The 15273-nt window shown below is 35.8% G+C and overlaps 1 protein-coding gene across 3 annotated transcripts in view; it reads right to left on the reverse strand.

Annotated features, from left to right (window-relative positions):
* Positions 1–15273, reverse strand: part of PDS5A (PDS5 cohesin associated factor A) — an 84147-nt gene that overhangs the window by 35271 nt on the left and 33603 nt on the right. For all 3 annotated transcript variants that reach the window (XM_068403031.1, XM_068403030.1, XM_068403032.1), the window contains exons 3-11: positions 14955–15158; positions 14472–14558; positions 13568–13665; positions 12936–13062; positions 8601–8681; positions 6993–7133; positions 4661–4776; positions 3789–3883; positions 2838–2983 (exon numbers count right to left, since the gene is read on the reverse strand). In XM_068403031.1, the coding sequence (XP_068259132.1) occupies positions 2838–2983; positions 3789–3883; positions 4661–4776; positions 6993–7133; positions 8601–8681; positions 12936–13062; positions 13568–13665; positions 14472–14558; positions 14955–15158 (1095 nt within the window). The remainder of the gene's footprint in view (positions 1–2837; positions 2984–3788; positions 3884–4660; positions 4777–6992; positions 7134–8600; positions 8682–12935; positions 13063–13567; positions 13666–14471; positions 14559–14954; positions 15159–15273) is intronic.

Here is a 15273-nt window from a genome sequence, read left to right on the forward strand (position 1 = left end):
CAGTTACACGGACATACCAATGCCCCTCTCCCAAACTGGAGAAAAATCCTAAGAAAAAAAAAAAAGAAAAGCCAGAAGTTTACACGTCCTTGATATTAACTTTGTAACACTAATTATACTTACAAAGACATGCTATATTCTTAAGGTCTGCTTCAAATGCTAAGTATTTGTTGTAGTCATTTCTAGTCAATCTCAATTTTAATTTCTCCTCAGGAAGTATTTTCATTAAAGCTCTCTCCAGAGGTTTTTATACAAGAAATATCATCTAGAGGTGAAGTTGCTCTTCACTGAAGAGTGCCTGAAAAGGTACCTAACCTTGAAATGTAATATATCAAACCTATGACTGGTGTGAAATTACTAAGTCAAACATACTAGGAAGATTAAGAAGTACCACACTGGGTTAAAGGCTATATGAACCGAAAATCCCTAGCTCTGTAGAAATGAGTATTACAGCTGTACAACTGCCTGCCTCTTACTGATGGCAACATGCTAAAGGAGAACAGAGACACTATGTAGAAGACACAGTACCAGTCATCCCGTTCTGACTAGGTGGAAGTCCCAGTGGGACTCTCAAACAACTTTTTGGACATGTTTGTTTAATGGCTGAAAAAGAAGGAAGGTGGTCTTAATCACTCCTGAGAAATGTGCAAGGTCAAGCTGCAGGTACAACTAATTGAAGAGCTGCTTTATAGCAGCGAACATATTAAAAATCAGTATTTCTCTTTGTGCAAAGATGACATCCTTTTCTCAAAATCCATTACAGTAATATTCTCATTTAAAAAGAGGAACATAAAAAAGGAGAAAATTATTTTAAAATATTTAAGGTAATTAGCTAGAACAACATAGGTTATGGAAAGGATGACCCCATCAAAATGGGACAACAGCAAAAAAAATCATCAAAAAAAATCATCCTCCGAAGAACATGGAGCCACATCCAAAAGAGTGTAAACAGGAAAAAGTATAAGCTCTGGCAAATTGAAGAGAAATCCTTGATCAAGCATGGCAAAAGCTGCAGAACCAAATTATTAAAAGCATGCTAATTAAACATCTTCACCAAAGCCTCCAGAAGCAGGAAGCCTTCCAGACCCTTTTGTAGGGCTGAAAGACAAGATTTATTCCAGGAGAGACATCTGAAGAGGTTTCTTAAAGTGTCATTAGAAGACATTTTAAAACAAATTGATAAAATGAGCACTAACAAGATCATTAAGACCAGGTGATATCCCATCCATGACTTCTACAGGAATTTAGAAATGATACACCAAATACTACCTATTCCGTTATTGCAATCTGTCAATAAACAGATTGAACACAGCAAAAGTGAAAGAAACCAAAGCATCCTAAGAGGAACATAGTGCAACTCACCAGAACATCTGATTTTGAATGGGCAAACAGATTGAAACAAAACAGTAACAACAACACAGAGTAGACACTGCTGAAAAATGAAGTTATGGGGATGAATCGTTACACTTAACATAATGGGAAGTTTTGTCTACGAAGCAAATTCTAGCAGACCCACAAGCATATCAGTAAAATGCATCAGGATCCCAAAAAACTTCCAACAAAGTCTCACACCAGAGGATCTTAAAATAAAAATCCTGTTATTAATTAACTATCAACTAAAACACAGGAGACAATGGGTAGAAATAAACGACTGGTTTTCACAATGAAAGGAACAAAGTGAAGCTATTGATGGAGTCAGAAGGGAATCTGTGACACAACATACTATGAATTATTAGAAAATGGACTGAACAGTGTATATAAAAATGTACTGAGGTAGTCAGATCTAACACTGTAATGAAGAACTGCAGAAAAATGCCATGCTACAGAATCATTACAATATGAAATAAAAGAAATTCAGATTAAGGCCAGGTTTTCCCACCTGCATTAACTCCGCATGTACACTATTAGGCAATGTATCATCTAAAATTATTCAGGAAAGATACTGAAGTCAACAGGGGTGTTTTCCAAAATTGTCAGCTCAGCGCTCAGAAATAGCATAAAAGACAAAAAGAATGTTAAAGAATAAGATAAAAAAAATTATAATGAACTATGTACACAACATGGCGCACGCCTTGAATGCCATGGCCAAGTCTGGTCACCTTGGTTCCAACAGGATATAGAACAACCAGACGAGAATGATCAGAAGTATGCAATAAGCAATTTGTGAGGAAGTTAATCAGGTGATTCTTTAGCTTGGAAACCAAAGGAGTGGAGAAAATATGGTATACATATTTATTCATCATAAGTAGGTCAAAGAATATTTACTATTTTACATAACGCAAGAACTACCCGATACCCAGTGAAATTACCAAGCAAATTTAAAACAAACAAGTGAAGTTACTTTTTCCACACGTGCATTAAGTAGAATTTACTGATGCAGATGCCATAGATGCTTATAAAGTACAAATAAGTTCAAGAAAGAACTTGATAAATTCATGGAATAAAGTTTCATTGAAAGCTATGACGAACATGATCAAGCAGATTTAAGAAAACCTTAAATCACAAATTGCTGGAAGCCAAAACTGACCACTATGAGAATTATACTGGGCTATAGGGACCTCTGGCCTAAACATATGTGGCAATTCTTATGTTCTTACAATATGATTGTGTTCCTCACAATTCAATGATCTCATTTGCTTGACAACACTTGATTGGTGCCTCCATAATATGGAATCTACATTATGATGTTCTGGTAAGAAAATTAATTTTTCCATGCAGTATTCTAGTTAATAGTCAACTCTAAGAGTCTGTTTCTGTGGCTTTGGGGTTTTTTTTGTTTTACTTTAACAAATTATATTAGAAGCAGATATTCCTGAAAATAAAATATTAACACTTACCCGTTTGTCTAGCGTTCTTTCCCTTACAAAGCCAAGCAGCTGGTCATTGACTAAAGAAAGATCTCTCTTGCCCGCAGTAATAATTGTAACAATAACATCATGTCGAATGGCTTCTTCTGGGTCATGTGATCTAACCTTCAAATATTCTGTTACGATCAGAAACAATGAAAAGCTTGGCTTTTTAATGTAGATATGACGTATTCTGATTTATTAATAATGTTAAAACAATTAAATGTCAATCACATATCACAACCATATAATCTATTAAACATTTAACTGCCTACAGGAAACATACATATAAAACAATTATATAACTGTAAATATCAGAAGAATATAAAAGTGAATAGCTTTTACAATAACCTCATTTGCAACAAGCAATGAAGTGAAATAAAGCTGATTGGAATACATTGAAAATAAAAGGGGGTGGGGGAGTGAGAAGAAATAGAAAGAGCAGAAACTCTCATTCCCAAAGAGCTAAGAAGGTAACTTATAAATGAAAAATACTGACAATTGCTGTAGGATACCTTGCATCAAAAAAGAACAGTATTTTCAGCTAAGCCCGACATTCTGCTCATAGTTAAAATGATGCTGAAGTGAAGGAAGAAACTTCATAGTTCAGATCAGCACAATGGCATTTTCTAAACTCAGTGGACTGACTGCTTTTGAAAATAAATCAAGATGTTGCACCAATATTTGCTTTGACTTGCCAGAAGTTTCATTAGAATCTGAAATTACTTTAAAACGCATTCTGCAATGGGCAGCTTCTCAAAGACTCACCCTGACAGTCCACACAATGTCACACACTCCTCTCTAATAACTAGCGCTCGTCTTTAGAGGAAGGCAATTACTTAGTAGTTAGCTCTATAGAACTATACTGCTATGTACAGAAATAATTACATTCTTCCTTGCTCATTTCTTAAATTATTCTAAACCCCTGTATAAGCATCTCACCAGTGAGGTCTTTTGCTAAGTCTGGATGGTTCATTAAACAATGACTGGCGAATTTCACACTCTCTAATCTCACAGGGACATGGATATCATTGAACCTAGAGGGACAGAAGACGATGAATGTTAATTTTTAATTAGCCTTGCAAATCAAGATTATTCTCTACGTAGCAACGTGTTGATATTATGTTCCATTAACTATTACAATACTTTTATATGGCAAAATAATATAATAGAAATGTTTTGAATTGATCTCCATAATGTACCTCATCCAAATTTTTATGTTATTTCTTCTGAAATTAAGTCAGGACTAAAATTAAAGGATGAATATGCTATATGCAGATGAAATCTTGACCCAATGGATTTTGTCCATTGACTTTTGAACATAATTCTCCATACACTGTCAATCGTGTGTGTATATATATACACACACATATGAAATTATAAAAAGTGCCATATAACATGTACCATTTGAAAACATTCACTTTTTAAAAATGATAAATTTCTATATTTACCTAAAAGGAAATTTCTCTTCACTCAAAAAGGTAAATGCCAAATAAAACGGATATAGTTGCAGATACAGTTGAACAGTTTGAAATTTCAGCAAGGCTAGCATATCTATTGTGTAATTTCTGCTATATATGTAATATGCTATCTATCTAACCTATATTCCCATAGCTGACAGCAATATAGCAGCAGTCCTTCAGGCTTCTTTGTTCTAGAATATAACTATGCAATTCTCTGCTTCAAAGATTTAACAAAAGAACTTGTTCAAATACAGTTACATTCTCTAAAAACATAATGAAGAATGCAATACTATCAGAAAAATTCAGAACAAAAAGACCAGAAATTCAGAATTCTATCCCTGTTTCTCTTACCGCCCAAGAAAGCACTGCCAGAGAGGACGATTTTGTGTGGCCAGATCAGAGTCTTTGGAGCCAAAGAGTTTAGCCAGAAGTCGAACAACAGCCAAACGTTCTTCTCCATCATTGCTCTAAAAATCAAAACATGAAAAAGGAACTGTAAATCATTATCTGTAATATCTTAATAATAATTTCTGCCTTCATTTTCTTTCTGCGTTTGTAAGTTAGATTTAAAAGTGAGTTTGAAATAATTCCCGATAATCCTCAGTCTCCCTAACTAGATTACTACCTGAATATGAGTAAAAATATACAAACACCTATTAAGTTAACATATTACAGCCACTGAGTAAATGGCTGTGCTTCGAAAATTCCTTCTCTTTCAGGAATAAAAACTCAGGCACAGTCATTTGAATAACATATATCTCTAGCAATTCAACAATGAATGATCTTATTTTTGTTTTAAAACACACTTTAAGACTATTTTATGTGTGTGGAAAAAGACACCAATTAAGATGTTATAAACAGATGTGCACTAATAAAAAAATATATGTAATTTCATCAAATACAGAATTACAGAATCACAGAATCAGCCAGTTTGGAAGAGACCTCAGGGATCATCGAGTCCAACCGCTGCCCTAACACCACCATGTCAACTAGACCATGGCACTAAGTGCCATGTCCAGTTGTCTTAAACACAGCCAGAGATGGTGACTCCACCACCTCCTTGGGCAGCCCGTTCCAATCTCTAATGACCCTTTCTGAGAAGAAATGCTTCCTAATGTCCAACCTGAACCTCCCCTGGTGAAGCTTGAGGCTATGTCCTCTTGTCCTATTGCTAGCTGCCCGGGAGAAGAAGCCAACTCCCACTTCACTACAACCTCCCTTCAGGTAGTTGTAGACTGCAATAAGGTCACCTCGGAGCCTCCTCTTCTCCAGGCTAAACAACCCCAGCTCCCTCAGCCGTTCCTCGTAGGTCAGACCCTCCAGACCCTTCACCAGCTTGGTCGCCCTCCTCTGGACTCGCTCCAACACCTCAACATCTTTCTTGAAGTGCGGGGCCCAGAACTGGACACAGTACTCAAGGTGCGGCCTCACCAGTGCCCAGTACAGAGGGACGATCACTTCCCTAGACCGGCTGGCTACACTATTCCTAATAGAGGCCAGGATGCCAGTGGCCTTCTTGGCCACCTGGGCACGCTGCTGGCTCATGTTAAGCCGGCTGTTGATCAGCACCCCCAGGTCTCTTTCCACCGGGCCGCTTTCTAACCACTCTTCCCCCAGCCTGTAGCGCTGCATGGGGTTGTTGTGGCCCAAGTGTAAGACCCGGCACTTGTTCTTGTTGAACCTCATGCTGTTGGTCTCGGCCCATCTATCTAACCTGTCCAGATCCCTCTGTAGGGCCTTCCTACCCTCCAGCAGATCCACACTCCCACCCAGCTTGGTGTCATCTGCAAATTTGCTGAGGGTGCACTCAATCCCTACGTCTAGATCATCTATAAAGATATTGAACAGCACCAGACCCAGAACTGAGCCCTGGGGAACACCGCTAGTGACCGGCCACCAGTTGGACTGTGCCCCATTCACCACCACTCTCTGGGCTCGGCCATCCAGCCAGTTTTTTAACCCATTGAAGAGTCCACCCATCCAAGCCCCGGGCAGCCAGTTTGTCTAGGAGGATGCTGTGGGAAACAGTGTCGAATGCAAACACCTATTTCTTGGTTATTTTTGTTTGTTGCCACCATACCCTATACGTATATGCACACACAAGATTATTTCTCTTATCCACTTACAATCATATGAAAGACAAATAGCTTTTTAATTAAAAAAAAAAAAAAAACAAATCCCCAAATCAGGGTAAATTAACTATTTCCAAGGATTCAAAAGAAGTCAGCCGACTCATATAGCTGATTATGACAATTCTGAGAAAATATTTGGAAATACTTCCTCTATTATTAAAACATTATTTCACAAAAGACAATTCTGCAAATCAATACTGAAGCTGACACATTTGCATCTTGTGAGATAAGCCAACTACAGCCTAATTACTTTATAAATTTCAGGTGAAATACAAAGATTGAGTACATATAACTTTTGCATTACATCACATGAATTTATCATTATAATGATTATATATTTTGTGTGCATAATACACCTTTCCAAGCACAGAAAGCACATTACTGTATACAGCTTTCCAGTGTCCTTCCTTCAATATTACACTTATCTTTAAAATAAAGTGATAAATATAAAATTTTTATCCCTCCGGTAGAACACTTATTAAACCTACAGCTCTGCACTCTTAATATCCACACAAATGTCATAACTTGTCCGAAGCTACATTGTAACCTACCTTCAGCTTGAATTCAAGCTGTGGCATGACAGACAGCAATAAGTGAGGATCTATGGCAAAGAGCTCTTGTATCAAGTCAAACACATGTTCTGATAAGTCACTTACTGAAGACTTTCCCAGTACCAGAACCTGGTTAAAAAACTAGAATACAAACAATGTTATTTAGCAGATTTTTCCTTCATTAATGCAAACACTATTTAAAAAAATTTTTTTAACGTAGTATCATTAATACTTTAATTCTAATGGAAGGTACTCAATGCACATTTTTTTCATTATATCAAAGCATTTCACCCTTACAGTTTTGGCTCAAGCAAATTACAAACAAACATCCTTCATAGTTCACTTCTATTACTTCCACCAGGATCGATTAATTCATGGTAATTGGATAATTTACAATATCAATAACCACCTCCCCAGCAAAATTAACAGGTAATAAAAGAATTGTTAATTTAAAATGAATATTCATCCAGTAGAAGTTGAGAAAAAATTTAGTATCTTATTTTTAATTTTCTCAACATTTAAAATCAATCCAAACTGTAGATCATCAAATGTTGAAAAAGAAGCTTCTCTACTTTTAATCCATTTTAAAGAATGTCAGATGACTTTATGATATGTCTTGTGGTATTTGACAGTAATGTATCAAAGTTGTTAGTGATCTAACAGAAAAAAACAAAGTAGCCTAAAATATGAATGACTTCTTCTGGATTTGTTAAATTTTAATATGGTTGATATACTTCCTATTGGATACTGTGGGTTAATATTAATATTATTTGAGCAGTGCAAATGCTACAAAGCTATTACACACTTGAATAAGAAAGTAAGAAGAATTGTATTAAATCAACTCAAAGGTCACTATGCACTATCCTGTTTCCAGCTATGACTACAAAAGCTTAAAGAAATAGGGGAATTGGAAAGTGGTACTTGTTAGTGAGACTCCTTGAGCTTTTAAATACTTACTGATTAATGTTTTATGAATTTGGCTAATTACCTTTTTAAACTACTCTGACTTTTAAGAATTCTATTGACTTCAGCACCAAGGAAAGGCAACAGAATGGACCAGACTGCATCTCCCACAAGACTGTAGTAGCTATTTTAATAGGTAGAACACACAACATTGACATTCAACAAAAGCAATTATAGTAGAAGGAAGCCTTGTAAAAAGCTCAGTTCTTTTAGTCTTTATGACTCGATCAAGTTTAGGATGGAAAACAAATCTAGTAAAGAGCTGGTAGTTTGAAATGCTTCATTCTAAAGCTCCATATGAAATGAGGCTCGCTGGTTGCTGGACATATGAAGTACTAACTATTCCTTTTGTTGCAACAGGATTTTTTGGTGGTCACCTATTTTCACAGCCTAGATTTAGGCTTAACTTTAGACTGAGATGGGTAAAAATTAATTTCCTCTTCACTTACTTGAAACACCTAACACATTTCATTAACAAGCAAGCTAATAATATCTCATTTGGAAAATGGTATTCTTGTAGCTGCACTACAAAATGTGACTTTTATAAACAATATTTTTAAGCAAACAAACAAATCCCCAATAAATCAAGATAGTAACAAGAACACTTGTTATTTGTAGGTAACATGGATCAATCGATTTACATACATTGGCAATACACGGTTCAATGGTCTGGACAGTCCTTTTCAACAGGACTTTTGCAAGATCAAATGCTTGTTTATTAAGGTTCTGAAATAAAGAAAAAATAATTATAAAATTTTAAAGAGACAAGCTATTTCAGATTACTTTTCTCTCCCAACCTTAAAAGACGATGACTTCAGAAAGGTACATTTTACCACCAATCTATTTTTCAAAGCTAAGTTCAGTTATGTTAATTCCACATCTATAGACTTAGAAAAATCTTAAAACTAGTATTTCACACACTTAACAGAAATCTAAACCAAAACCATCACTTCCTGTACATTCTTCTAAGACTTTATCACTCCAGTTGTTACCTTTAGCATTGCATTCATATTTATAAAAAGTTTTCACATGCAATTACATTAAAATTTTGAAGAAACATTACCACACCTCCATACTTTGATAATTAACATGTGCCAAATTTTCCCACTGAAAAATTAACTAGTCTAGCTTACTATTTAAATTTGGTTTTGTTTCCTCCCTCACATACTCGTGAAAGGTACACCCTGTAGCAAAGTTCAGCCTTGTCTAGAGGGTAGAACTGTGCACTGACTTCTCCATGGACTGTACTGTATGCTCTGAGATAGGCCACAGAAAGCACCTATGCTTGGGCAGAGTTAGCTGCAAACTTTCCTAGTAAACGTTTGATTGCAACATAACAAATCTGAACATTGTTTCTGTTACTCTCAAGCAAGATAAAGAATGTAGCTGCACATCTGAAAAATGTGACTGCCCAAATCCACACAAAATCCAATACGCAGTATCTCATCTCATCTAGGGATTAATGCCGTTTGGAGGGGAGGGTGGGGGGGAAGAAGGAAGGTGGATTAGCCGACTGCCCTGAAAATTACAAACGACTGCAGACAAAATACAGGTAAAGCCTAAGAATGACTGATTCTTGGAAAGACAGTATTTGGCAAGACTATATTGAGAATGACTCCCTCATGTTCTTTTAGGTAATGAGATGACAAACCGAAAGACAGTTCATCAACTGATAGTAAAGAGAAACAAATGGCCAAAGGCTCAAACAAATATCTCCTCAGTCACCATAGCACTAAACTGATGTCTTATTACAGAAGACAGACAGATTATGTATAAACTCTTCTCAAATTCAAAACAAAACAGTTTCTCTCCAAACCAGACCATGACTAAAATCTTGTTGGCAGGTATGTCTGTATTAAACTAAAGGACTGCCAACCTCATATAGAAAATGTATTTTATTTGGATCTTCAATACAGCTTCAAAGCTTTCTTGCAATTAAGTTGCGTTGGTTTTTTTTTCCCCTAGACAGGCTCACCAGAGCTAAAAAGTCCACAAAACAAACAAAAACCAAACCAACAACCACTCAAACATAAAAAAAAAAAACAAACAAAAAACCCCCAAAGAACCAAACACCAAAACAGCCTAGAAAAGATATATATATTGATAAAATAAACAACTATTAATAAATAATAAACAAACAAACAAATAATCAGACTGTTAGGGGGAAACAAAAGCTTGAAGGTCTGGATTGGCCATACTGTAGAGGAAGTAGAAGAAAATACTGATTTTAAATACATGAAATATATGTTCATAAGGAATAACCTTGACAGTAAAAGTGTCAAGAAAAAATATTCACTAAATAGCACTGTTTTTAAAGTTAATAAAAAGAACTACAGTTTGATGCCATAGGTGGTCTGAGCAAAATGTGACATACCATACTGCTATGGAAAATCTGGATTTACTAGAGAAGAGCCACATTAGCACACACAGAGAGAACAATGTACAGTAAAGCTTTACTGATAATGGAGGTACAAATCAATATAATTTAGATGCTGAGGTAGACTCTACTTCATGTCTAGGTACTGGTACATTCCTCTTTTTTATTGCAGTATTGTCTTACACAATGTAAGACAGTTAAAAAAAAAACCCGAAGCAAAACAAAAAACCCAAAAAGTTATAGAACACATTATCCAAAACACATATTTCAGCTCCTTTACACTGACAAACTTCCATTAAGCCTAACAGTCTAGCCACACTGATACTTTTATTATGTCATAGCAGAGAATGACTAGTATTCAATTGCTTTGTATGGACATAAAAGTATTGTTATTACATGTTCTCTACAAGAAAATAAACTGTGCTTTTCAAGCTATGGTGCTTCTGATTTACATACCTAAGAATGAACAATTAATATAATCACAGAATTTCGTAGGAGATCTGTTCATTAAAGGAGAACATAATTACAGCAGTCAAGCTCTTCTAGGCAAAGCAGACAAAAGAACTTCCTGTTTTGTTTTGGTTTTTTTCTTTTTTTAAAAAACTACCATGGTAAAGCAGTAGTTTAAGTTCTGTTGTTACAGGAAACAAACAAGTTAAAACAGAGCAAAGTACTGACCAAAGTATGATACTGAGCACTGACTACAGTATATTGTTTTCTCAGTCATGATGCCCAAGGGCCAGCAAGGACTGGCCACCAGTCTCGAGGCCAACATACTAAATATGCAGTACAATCCAATATTTACACCAAGTTTACCTCCCTCTTTACCAGAGCCTTGCTTGAGAATTTCCTTCATTAGGCAAAATTATATGATTAAGCTAACAATGTTAATGCTAAAAGATCATACTCACTTTTACTTTGCCTACACCAAGTAGTCACAACACACTGTTCAGTTGTGCAAGGTTTACCAGGTCTTTGCATCCTCAGAGCAATGCCCACCATTGTTAACAATATCACCCAGCACCTGACATACATATCTCCGCTCCTCTCTTTCCACTCATGATCTCTACTGCCTTGAATTGATTAGAAACAACTTACAAAGAACACCGTATTTTCAAAAGGACTCTTTTTCTATTGTTATGAATAAGAGGTCTCCCTTCCTGGTAGCAGATTTAATAAAACATCATCTTGTTGCTGTCAATAAAAATGAGTTGATAGAATGATATTCCCATCTCATAGTCACGAAAGAAGGAATGCAAATTGATCTCAGACGACAGACACTTTTATATACCCGTTGCTGAGATTTCACAGGTAAATGACAATAGCCATGGCTTAGTCACTCCTGTGCTACACTTTTCCATGAATCCTCCCTCTTTAAGGAGGGAGAAACAAAGGAATAATCCCTGCTTTTATGTGCTAATTTAACTCTAATTATTTAGTCATGGATGGAGGTACCTTAATTTTGTCATTATTTTAAATTAATAAATGAACAAACAGAAACATGTACTTAGTAATCAGAGTACAGTTCGTTTACTGTAGCTCATAATTGAAACTTACTGTTCTCCATACAATTTTCAGTAAGAAGCGCAAGTGTTTTAGCAAGGGAATTTTCTTGGTCAATGCGCTGCAACACCAGCCTGCATCTCAGTTTCCCTGATGTCAGATTTCATGGCTGAGGGAGTTGTGTTTTCTCCTTTCAACTTTATTTAGCCATTATGTTAAACGTACTTCAAAAGCTCAACTGCAGACCCAGAGACCAGATAAGAAGTCACACAATGAAACCAGAAGGACAGCACCAGTGACAGCTCATGAGGCTGACTGTAAAGGGGGAGTCTCTGAAAAACCTGTCGAAGTAGCTGTGTAGATGGGCTACAACACCACCTGCACGACAGGAGCAATTTGCTACGAGGGGCTCACATAAGACTCCTCTAGGAAGGGCGGGTGTCACTTATAAATGAGCTAAAGGGATGGTGAACTCTGCAAAGGGCAGATAGATTATGGAACTCATAAAAGAATATGGAGCACTAAAAGCAACCAACTAACTACTAACAACGACAAAAAAATGTACTACACTTCAGGCAATAATTAGGTTTTATTAAAAGAAAAGTTTAAGGGGGAAAGACACTGGGGGGAAAAAAAAAACAACTAGGGAGGTGGAGCGGAGTGTGACTGGCAAGCTGAGGCAAGCAGCAAGTCACCACAGAAGTCGAGGTAGTCTTTTTTTTTTTTTTTAAAAAAAAAAAATTAAAAAAATACTTCACATCTTTTAAATTAAAAAAAAAACCAAACCACCAAACCCAAAACAATCAACAATCCTAATGTTTTCCTATTACATTGGCTTGAAAGTACTTTATTTCTGTTTCAGTACAGAGTTCCTGAGGTGACAAGTAGGCACAATCTCTTGATACTGAATAATCTAGACACAGCTAACGAACAGCACCAAAGAATTCCCTAAGGAAATTTTCAATCCACTGTTACAAGGCTGGGGAAAAAAAAAACCACAGTCATGATCGCTACAGTGTGTGAAGAGATAAACAACAAGCAAAAGGCAATTAGAATTATTGTTATAATGGTATACTACTATAATGTTTTACTTTGCAGACCTTGTGTGCAGGAATGAGGTTAATCAAAATGGAGTCCAGCAGCTCCTGAGTTACTCCATCGCCTTCCATGATGATAGAACTCATCAAATCCAGCATATGCATTTGTACCTTCTGGTTGTGGCTATTACTAAGATGATAAAGAACATTATCAATACCAAATTTTCAGACCATGACACATATTAACAGTACTATTAAGAAACAATGTCTAATGCTGTCCAACTTGCCCTCCCTTACACCCTCCACATCTCAAAACTATTTTATGTGCCTTTCCTCTCCTACAGAAAGCTCCAAAAACCTAGAACACCCAGCTTTGGTTTAAGAAGTGAAACAAAACAAAAAAGAAGAAAATAACAACCATAGAAATACAAATGCAGATAAATTAGTCAGAATGAAGTATACTGTTGTAACATGGACAAGAAATTTTAAAATAAGTCTTCTTTTAGACACACAACTCCTCCATATTGTCAGTAATTCACTTGCTTTCCATGTATCTCCTTGTTTGGAGGAATAAAGACTTGTTCTATTCAGACATATCTATTTGTAGACTATGCAAGGATTCAGTCTACCCCCAAAACTGATGATATTTTGATGATATTTTGAGAGTTTAATATAATTGAAGCAACTCAACTTACTTGATAACTGAAAAAAGAGTCCTAAAAAGCTGAATAAAAATTTCATTGCAATCTTCCAACTCAAAGCAGATGTTGTAAGATTTAACCCAAGCTAAATTCTAAAATAAAAATAGGATATTCAGGATATTACAACTTCACATTAAGTCACATAAATATAATCATGTTAGTCACATTTTTTCTATTTAAGGAAAAAATATTATACAATAGATTGTAAACCCTTTGGGGAAAGAGACTGGATATTTGCTTTGCATATAAAGAGCTCTTAACACAAAGGGGCTTTGCAATATACATCCAGAAAAAAAAAAAAAGTAGAATAATCTGATTTCTTATGAATAAAAGCAGATTGACAGAAATTGTTAATATAAGTCCGTGTTTCTAGAAGTTTTTTCTTCATGCTATGAAACAATACAGTTTTAAACATCAATAAAAGGTTTACAAACAAGATACTGTTTCTAAATGCACACTGATAAAACCCCCACAGTTCTTGTAAATAGTAAGTTTTTCTAATGTTTTTAAACCAAAATCTTATATTCCTTCTCCCATCACCAATATAAGCAGATTTGCATTTTAATCAGCATTTGAAATTCTCTCTTGATGAGGTAATATAACCTTAAGGGCACATGATATGAAAAACAATGTATAGAGTTGTAAGACAAAGGCTAAATGTTAATAAATACCAATCGTTTTAGCATGTCCTCAACTACAGGCTGCATGAACTTATTAAATGCAAACAGAATTATAACTGCTAAAAGAAGAAATTTATTGAACTTTAATGTGTCTCGTGCGATTTACAGAATAAAAGAAATTTCCCAGGCATACTGGCACATCTGGAGAAAGACTGATTACATTTCTTAAGACTTACAGAGCAAACACCATCTACTGAAAGTTACAATTATTGTGTTACCTCTAACAAGTAAAAGTATCTGTTAAATTGAGGGCTCTTCGTGTCCTCCAAGCCTTTTAATTGTCTTGTAATAAACAAGAATATGTCCTGTCAAAAAACGATAAAGTGTTTACAAGCCTGATTCAGCAAAGAGCAAAAATACAACTCTTTACTAGCGACATCTACCCACATTTACAAACTCATGATATCAAAATGTTAAATTGTCCTTTTTAGGCACCGACAGAAAGCTATCACCAATGCAGATACACGTTATCTAGTGTTCCTTTATGCATCTCTAGCTCTTAAAGTACTAGACTGACCCACAGGACTAAAGCTCTTTAATAAAACTGAATATCAGTATAAATGTGAGTGAAAAAAATTTTTCAGTTGTGTTTTTTTGTGGGTTTTTTGGGGGGGGAGGGGGAGGAGTGGTTGTGGGGTTTTCTTCCCCTCAGTAAGAGAATGAGGTAGGAAGAAATCCTTTATTTTATAAAGCATTTTTACCTTAAGTTTGTCATGTGAAGTATATGGAGCTTCAGGAGCATAGATACGAAAGATATCAGCCAAGCAACATGCTACAAGGAGGCGCACATCTTTATTGGGATTCCTGAGGAAGAATTCAGATGCAAGGTGCAAGGCTAATGGGAGATACTGCTGCTTCTCATCCTCTGAGTCCTGGTCCATATCCATGAAGGTTTTTACCACCATCTGAAAAACACAGGAAAAAAAACAACCAAACAAACATTTGAGTGCTTTCTGCTTTTATTCCTAATTACTAAACAGTACTTCCTAAAAGGATGCAATGCTATCAATACACGTCCCA

The sequence above is a fragment of the Nyctibius grandis genome, chromosome 6, assembly GCF_013368605.1.
Source record: "Nyctibius grandis isolate bNycGra1 chromosome 6, bNycGra1.pri, whole genome shotgun sequence".
Classification (NCBI taxonomy): domain Eukaryota; kingdom Metazoa; phylum Chordata; class Aves; order Nyctibiiformes; family Nyctibiidae; genus Nyctibius; species Nyctibius grandis.